Genomic DNA, 8561 nt, shown 5'->3' with positions numbered 1-8561 from the left:
GACGAAGCAGCCACAGCTACCTCAAGGCTAGCGCTTTATCTTCACTGAGATCACGCATCATCTCAGCTTCCGCCTCAGCGCCCCAGTGCTCTCTCCAGACCCCCCCCAACACACACACACACACACACACACACACACACACACACACACACACACACACACACACACGTTGCCAAGGAGATACACAGAGTGCTGCTGGAGGCAGGGTACCAAATGCCAGGAAAGCCAGGCAGAAAAGTAGGGCGGGGTCCCTGTGGCCACAGGCCCCATTTGTAAATAACACTGTGTGGGGGCCGCGCTCGTTGACACATGAGGGGCGGGTAACAAGAGCTGGGCTTATGCAAATATTGTAGGGCGGGGCCTAGCTTCTAGACCTTAACCACCTCCACAAACATCAGATGTGCCTGAAGAGGCTAGAACTGGTCCTGACAGGGCAGGAGACTTCCCTAGTTTACACCTCATTGATAACCATTGCCAAAGGAGCCTCCTGGCAGATCTTGCTGATTAATAAAGGTTAATAATGAGTCATAATCCTCCATGACCCTAGGCCCCACATGCCACTCGCTGTTCTACATCTGTGTCCTCAGCCAAAAGGCGTGCCTTTGCACATGGGTCGTCTCTGCTCTGTGGTCTCCCATGAGAAGGCCATCTTTCTGATGCAGCTGGCCAGGCTGGCCCAGGCTGGTTCAGGGCCAAGAGGTGCATGGGGGGTACCCCCATCCAGGTCCCCCTTGTCTCCCTCCAAAGCGGCTGTTCCTCCACCATCCCTGCCCGCCTGCCTTCCACACCTGCACCCCAAACACCACTGTGTTGCCGCACTAGGCCACCCTGACCTTCTTCCCCTACCTTCCACTCGCTCCCACCTCATGCCCAAAGGAAAAACTAGGGAAACCAGCCTGTAGGTCACCTGCACCCCAGCACCACTCCCACCCGCTGTGTTCCTCCAACTAGGCCCACCTCACCCTCTGCCCCCACCCCCACCCCCACCCCGTGCCAAAGGAAAAGCCAGGGAAGCAAACCTATGGGGTTCTCGAACTAAAGCTTTAATAAGAGCACAACAGGGAGAAGGAAGGGACGAGGCTGACCAGCCTCGCAGGGCTGTCTGTGGCAAAGTTTGGGCGGGATGAACTGATGCTCGGTGGGTAGATTGGGGCGGATGGGCAGGTCAGCAACCCAGAGCCAGCCAGCAGCAGCACCAGCAGCAGCAGGTAGTAGCTAGCGTTGACGTCGACGCCCACGACGGGGGCGACCAGCCGGGGCCACCTGGGAGATGGTGGCGAATTGGAACAGTTCGCTGAGCAGCGTGTTATTGTAGACAGTCACGTCCAGCAGCTCCGGGGTGATGAGCCTCTGTGCGCCTCGGCGTTGGGCCTCATTGCCTGCCAGCTCCAGCAGCCTGCGGGTCAGGAACTCCAGGATGGCAGTCAGCAAGATGGGCACCGTTTCGCTCAGCCGCCGGGCATGGCCGCCCTCCCGAAGACGGTGTTCCACCAGGCTCACAGAGAAGGTCAGCTCGGCTCTGGAGGTGCGGGAGCGGCGAGACGACGACGACCCTCGACGGCTGCCCTGTCTGGTCCTGGGCATGCTGGCCTCGGAGTGCGACCTCACAGGCTGGTTCTGCTCCACCTGGCGGCTCTCTGCTGGCCTGCTGGGCTCTGGGCCTCCAGGCTGATCCCAAGGGCCCCTCTGCGTCTGGCTGCGTATCCTAGCGACCCCTCACGGTCGAAATCCTCTCTTCTGTGCTCCCACTCCAGCTCCCACTGATGACGTGTGGTGTGTGATGGCTCCCAGCCCGCCCTCGCTAGGGGCGCTGTCGCCACCTGGACACCTTGGGCTGCTCAAGGAGCCTTCTAGGAAAGACAAAGACGTGAGGGGGAGCAACTCAGTGGTGCCATTGAGAACCAAGCCCTTCACAACCCTCGGCTTCTAAGGTACTTTCACCGTGTCTACCCATTAAGCGTGAGCTCTTTGTCCCTACCTTCCCCACCACCACCCACCACCCACCCCACGCCCCACCCAGGATCCCAGTCACCACTGTAAACCTGAGGGGTTTTCCCTTTTTCCTTCCGGAGACTTAAACTCAGAGCTCCAAGCATCCCGAGCAAATCCAGAGCTGCAGGCTTTCCTGGTCCCCGGGGCCCCTTAGCCGCTACTCTGCTTTCTGCCACGTCAGCTCATCTCCGAGTTGGACAGCTCTTGTAGGTGGAATCATTCGGCAAACCGTCCTCTTGAGTGTACCTGTGTCTGTCCGTTTCACTTAGCATCCTGGATTCATGATGTTTCACCCACAGTACACAGTTCCTTGTGTCTCACCTCGCCTATGTAGCGGCTTGAACCAGTGCTCCTCCATTCCTTTCCACACCCGAATAATAGTCCACTGTATGCTAACAAGTCTTTGGAGAATATTATTTTAAGCTGTGTTACTCTTGTTTGTGTAGCATGAATCTTAAAGAGTCTTGTTAATAAAACCAACCCAGGGCCAGGTATTGGGGTGAATGCTGGAAGATCAGAGAAGCAGAACAAGCCACAGCCACCTCACCTTGCCAGTTCCTCAGCTGATCCCGTTTCCTCAGACTGGAAGGCTCTGAGTCCTCATCCAAATGAATCTCAGCCGAACTGCTGCTCAAAAGCCTAAAGCTTAACCAGCCAAATGCTTCTAGTTTCTGGTCTCCACACCTTATATATCTTTCTGCTTTCTGCCATCACTTCCTGGGATTAAAGGCGCGAGTCACCATGCCTGGCTATTTCCAGTGTGGCCTTGAACTCACAGAGATCCATGCCTCCAGAAGGCTAGGATTAAAGGTGTGAGTGCCACCATTTTCTAGCCTCTGTATCTAGTGGCTGTCCTGTTCTCTGACCCCAGATAAGCTTATTAGGGTCACACAATATTTTGGAGAACACAATACCACCACATTCCCCCCCCCCCTTTTTCTGTCTAAAATTTAAAAAAGCTTATAACTAATGCAAGAAAAAAACTATATCCAATAAGTATATACAATATATACAGTCAAGAATTACATTAACGATGTCTAGTCCATTAACATTTGAAAGATTCAGACGAATAACTCCATTAATATATAACAACGTCCAGTCCATTTGCATTTGATAAACTCAGACAAAAAATTCATTACTTATCCTATTTAAAACAAGTAGTTCCTTTTTAAAAGTAGATTTAATAATTGACCTTTTTATCTTATCATATCCATATTCTCTTTTTTCTTTTCATAATAGATTCAATAGTCTACCTTTTGTCATTTACATATCTTCCCCTTTTTCTTTTTAGAGTAGATTCAATGATCTACCCATTTATCCTATGATTTCTTTATCTTTTTTCTCAGAGTAGATTCAATAATCTACCTCATATCTATATTCTCTTTTTTCTTTTTCTTTTTCTTTTTTAAACGAAAACTCTGGATCTAATCTCCTTGTTCAGCTTTCTTCCTGGCCAATAACAATTAACAACTTGTAACCAACCGTCATAAACAATGACAATATCCCTAACTTACTAAACAACCAAAAAACACCCACCCCACTTCTTGGGAATGTGGGTGTTGTGTTCTTGAAATTACTTCCTGCTTTCTGGGGGTGAAGACATCTTTAGGGAATCCTAAAGAGAAAATTTTGGGGCTAATTGTCAAGTCCTGATAAAGTTAGTTGTATCATTTGTCCAATCTCTGCATAATGGGAAAGTGCAGGGCTTGTCTCAAGTCCTTGCTCGAGTTGTCTATGAATCTGGATCATCTCAGCTAGCCATCTTGAAAATGTTCTGAGCAGTTTGTAGTCCAAAGTCAATCTTTTGGTGGTGTTAATCAGCTTAATGCCTTTATCATAGTCCATGTGGAATCGTCATTGTGGGCTCCTGTCATCTTTTTGAAGAATTCAAAGTTGCTGTTAAGCGTGGTCATGGTTCCTGTAGATTTTTATTTTTTATTTTTATTTTTCGTGCCTTCTCTGTGGTTTGGAGCAATCACAGTCTGATAAATATCTGTCTCTCGGAACCATGAATGTTCTTCCCTAGAAGAGAAAATCTTCACAGCAATTTCTCCCCACCATTTGTCTCGCCAAACGTTTCCAAACTGACCTTTGCCGATGCTTTCTTGTAACACGATGGTCCTGGCAATTCTTCTCGGAACAAGCAGCAGTAAACCCTTCGTCCCAGGTAGCAGCATCACCGCAGTCACCAACATGATGAGAAGCAGCTTGTAGCTCAGAGCAGAAGCCACCACCTCGGTGGTCCTGCCTCCACTGTTTTTGGTTTGGGCCAGGCCACAGCTTCTCCTTAGCAAGCCTCCCAGGCTGGCCTCAAACTCGGGATCCTCCTGCCTCTGGCTCCTTCAATAAATCCAACCAGTGTGCCACCACAACCAGCCGAGGGTAGCTCGGGCCTGAGCTGGGGCCCACAAGGCCACAGGCAAGCGGCTTTTTTGTGAATTTGTACCACGAACGTTGGGCGCCAGATGTAGCAGGAATCTTACAAGGTCTTATTAATTAACTCAAACCTAAGGCCAGTTATTGTGGTGAATGCTGGAAGATCAGAGAAGCAGAACAAGCCACAGCTACCTCATGTTTGTGTTTCATTTGTTTAACTCTGTGAAGCTGTTACTGTGCCTGTCTAAAACACTTGATGGTCTAATAAAGAGCTGAACGGCCAATGGCGAGGCAGGAGAAAGGATAGGCAGGGCTGGCAGGCAGACAGAATAACTAGAATGAGAGATCTAGAAGAAAAGAGGAAGTCACCAGAGAAGGAGGAGGATCCAGGGGCCAGTCACCCAGCCACACAACCAGCTATGGAGTAAGAAACAAAGAAAAGTTGGGGTATTGTGCTTATTTATGCAGCTCATTTAAAATGCAGTGTATGAATAAGAAATGAGGTTGGTGGTTAATCTATAATGATCAAACTTGTAGTCACATTAGTTATGTTTTCAAGGTTAAATAGGTATATTTTAGAAGAAGTGGTCTTCAAACACTTCAAAGACCTATGGAATATGGCATTTAAAATGTTTTGTTAACTTAAGGTGTTTCATGACAATGAGACACATCTGCTCCTGGCAGCACCAATTTCCTTCAGAGATGATGGGCATCAAAGACACTCCTTATGGAGTTTGCTTTCACTCTGGCAAGGTTAGCCACTGGGCAAATAATCTGCTCTTGCCTTTGACTGCTGACAGTGTGCTGTGCAGACTGGACTGTAGCTGGAGTTTTCTCCAGTCCTGCCCAGCACCATGGGCCCTGCAACCACTTATAAAATAATCACTCAGAAACTTATATTAATTAAACTGCTGGGCCATTAGCTCAGGCCTACCACTGACTAGCTCTCACACTTAACTCAGCCCATCTCTGTTCATCTATATGTCGCCACGTGTTCCGTGCCTTTACATGATGCTCCCTGGACGGCAGGCTGGCGTCTCCCCCAGCTTCCACCTCCCAGCCTCTCTTGTCTGTTTGTCCCGCCTATCCTATACTTCCTGCCTGGCTACTGGCCAATCATTGTTTTGTTTATCAATCAATCATAGCAACATATATTCACAACATACAGGACATCCCACAGCACTGGACATGCAGGACACACGGTGACCGCTGAAGTTTGCCAAAATGAGGCAGAACAGTCCTCCAAAATTCCTGTTTCACAGAAGAGTCTGTCAGATATTCTGCAGGACACAGAGAAAAGCGACTGATGAACTTTGCCAAAACAAGGCAGGACAGTCCCTCAAATTTCCCGCTTCACTGAAAAGCCTTCCAGATACTCTAGGCCTGTAGGCTGAAGATGGATGCCCCAACATTGCAGAAGAACTGTGCGTGACTGTCCAGGCAGCTAAATGTTTCTGTTGTTAGGCAATATTATTAAAGGCTAAATAACTAGAGTTTTGCAAATTGACTGAATCTTGTAAATTCTTACTTGATAACTGTTTTTGTTGTGTATAGTTTTACAATGTTAAAGTTAAAGCCTTTCTTGTTTAGACAAAAGGGAGGAAATGTTACAGAATATTATTTTAAGGTGTGTTACTCTTGTTCATGATGCATTTGTTTAACTCTGTGAATCTGTGAAATATACAGGGAATAGAAGAGGAGAAGCTCAGAGGCAAAAGAGAGTCAGGATAATTTTAAATTAAGAAAAGCTGGCTAGAAACATGTCAAGTTAGGGCTTGGCATTTATAATTAAGAAAAAGCCTCTGTGTGTGATTTATTTGTGAGCTGGGTGGTGGGCTCCTAAAAAGATTAAGAGAACAAACAACAACATAAGACTGTAGTAAGCTGGGCCAACAAGCACGAGCAAGGGAGATCTGCCCCTGTCCTTCATCTGGCAAAGGGTGGTGAAGAGGATGGAGAGAAGGCCCACCCTTGATACTTGTGGCAAGTGGGAGAGCTGGCCTTGAGATCACAAGAGCAAGAGATCTGGCCCTGTGTCTCACCAGCTGCAGTACCTCAGGAGAGTGATCCCTGCACCTTGCCTGGGCAGCATAGTATATCTGGCCCTGATAGTGTAGGTGTAGGTAAAGCTAGCAAAGAGGACATGGGAGTAGGAGAATTGGCTCTGCCACTTGTTTTTTACTATACAAGGTGAGCTAGCTGAGGGTGGTTCTGTAGAGCACACTCTGGTAGTGAGGGTGAGGGAGAGTTGGTAGGGTCACCAACCCAGCAACCACCCAGGCCCAAAACTAGGTCTATGAGTTGACCCATCCGTCATCCACCTCATCTATGATCTGCTGGAACATGTGAAGGGGCTGGTCCTCTGCACCCAAACCTGGAGTATTTCCATGACACAGGAAAACAGGATATCCAAGAGGACTCCCAGTGAGGGCCCACACCAATGATTCATTGCAATGAACACTTGCACGTAAAGATATATGGACTAAAGATACTGTGTGACTCACTTGGACACACTACACTTTTCATGATGTGATTTTGCTTTCTTTTTTTCGCTTTTAAATTTCATTTTATTTTATCCTGTGGGGAGAAGTTGCAAGAGGAGAGGAGAGATATGAAAGGACAGAGAGAGGAATGGAATTGAGATGAATGATGTGAAATACACAAGGAATCAATAAAAACAAAAACTAGAAAAAATGAAAAACATATGTATTCATTCTGGAAGATTTGAAAATCACAAATGAGAGACCTGAATATCTTACCAATGCTAGATCATTAGGCATTCAGAATAATAAAAAAAAAATAAAAAATAGAAAACCCACAAGCTAATTTGTCCTTCACAATAAATAAATTTACTTAGGTTGTGAATAGAAAAAGATGTTAAAAGTATTATGTCAATTTGATATTGTTCATACATAAACAGTGGGGTGTTTTTTATGACATTACTAAATTACACTTACCTAAAAGTAAATACACTAGATAAATTTTCTTTCATTTAAACTTGGCTATAGTCCTCCAGCTTTGAAATAAAGGTGGTGCTTAGAAGGCTCAGGTCATCTAATCATGTTCTGGAAACAGACCACCACATGAGAACCATGCAATCTGTTGTCCCACCAAAGTACACAAACTCAGCTGACTCACCACAGCCTTGGTGCATAGAAGAATGACACGATTACAGGGCAGCAGGGCCGAACACATCCCCACAGTCTATGGGACTGTGTTTCCCATTGTCCCTTACCTCCCAAAGTCAGGATACCCCTCAGGCTTACACGATGTCTTCCCTCTGGTTTGACATGTGACTGACAATCCTGTTTGTAGGCACGCACACTGGAAATAAGAGAGAAGGAGAGGGAGAGGGACAGGGACAGGAGAGGGAGAGGGAGAGGGAGAGGGAGAGGGAGAGGGAGAGGGAGAGGGAGAGGGAGAGGGAGAGGGAGAGGGGAGAGGGATGTGAGGAGTCTCTGCAGGTGTCACAGCAGGCAGTGAAGTGATCCACAAAGAGGTGAGAATAAAAACTCGGTTCAGATTGACTTTGTCAACCTGGATCAAACTTTGGGGAGTCTGATGCCAGGCAGGTTTATTGCCAGTAAATTTAAACACACTATGGTCAGGGGGAAAGTTTCCTGGTGTAGTACAATTGCCAGTGCAGAAGGAAGCATAGTTACATCGAAACTCAACTCAGGGTACATATAATTTCTCCCAAGAAGACTGGTTCTGGAGATAGGCTACTTGTGTTAGCTTAAGGACCTAAGGAAGGATCAGGCCTGGTCTCGGTCGTACAGATAGCATAGAGGTCATTTAGACTCTTGGGTATCTCTGGTTGGGGTTGTGGAACCTTGGGAAAGCCCCTGGCTGTACAAGGAACGTAAGGATCCTTTAGACTCCTAGGTATCTCTGGTTGGGGTTGTGGAACCTTGGGAAAGCCCCTGGCTGTACATGAAATGTAAGTGTGATTTGGGATATTAGGAAACTCTGCTTCTGGTTGTGGGAGCTTCAGGGAGCCCCTAGCTGTACAAAGAATGTAAGGGTCATTTTGACTCTTAGTTATCTATCTCTGGTCCTGATGTTGGACCTTCGGAGAACCCTGGCTGTACAAGGAATGTAAGGGTCACTTGGGCCATTGTGTACTTCTAGTCCTGGTTCTGGGAGCTTGGGGGAGTCCCTGGCTGTACAACGAATGCAAGGGTCATTTGAGG

The 8561-nt window shown here is 47.3% G+C and overlaps 1 protein-coding gene across 1 annotated transcript; it reads right to left on the bottom strand.

Annotated features, from left to right (window-relative positions):
• Positions 1 to 1022: 1022 nt before the first annotated feature.
• Positions 1023 to 7001, bottom strand: LOC128112463 (histone H2A-Bbd type 2/3-like). Its single transcript, XM_052741468.1, has one exon. It carries the CDS (start codon positions 1582 to 1584, stop codon positions 1216 to 1218), a length of 369 nt encoding a protein of 122 aa, XP_052597428.1. The 5' UTR covers positions 1585 to 7001; the 3' UTR covers positions 1023 to 1215.
• Between the last annotated feature and the right edge of the window lie 1560 nt (positions 7002 to 8561).

Source organism: Peromyscus californicus, unplaced genomic scaffold (genome assembly GCF_007827085.1).
Source record: "Peromyscus californicus insignis strain IS unplaced genomic scaffold, ASM782708v3 Scaffold_10__1_contigs__length_136768540, whole genome shotgun sequence".
Lineage (NCBI taxonomy): Eukaryota > Metazoa > Chordata > Mammalia > Rodentia > Cricetidae > Peromyscus > Peromyscus californicus.
This window is presented reverse-complemented; position numbering and strand designations above follow the sequence as displayed.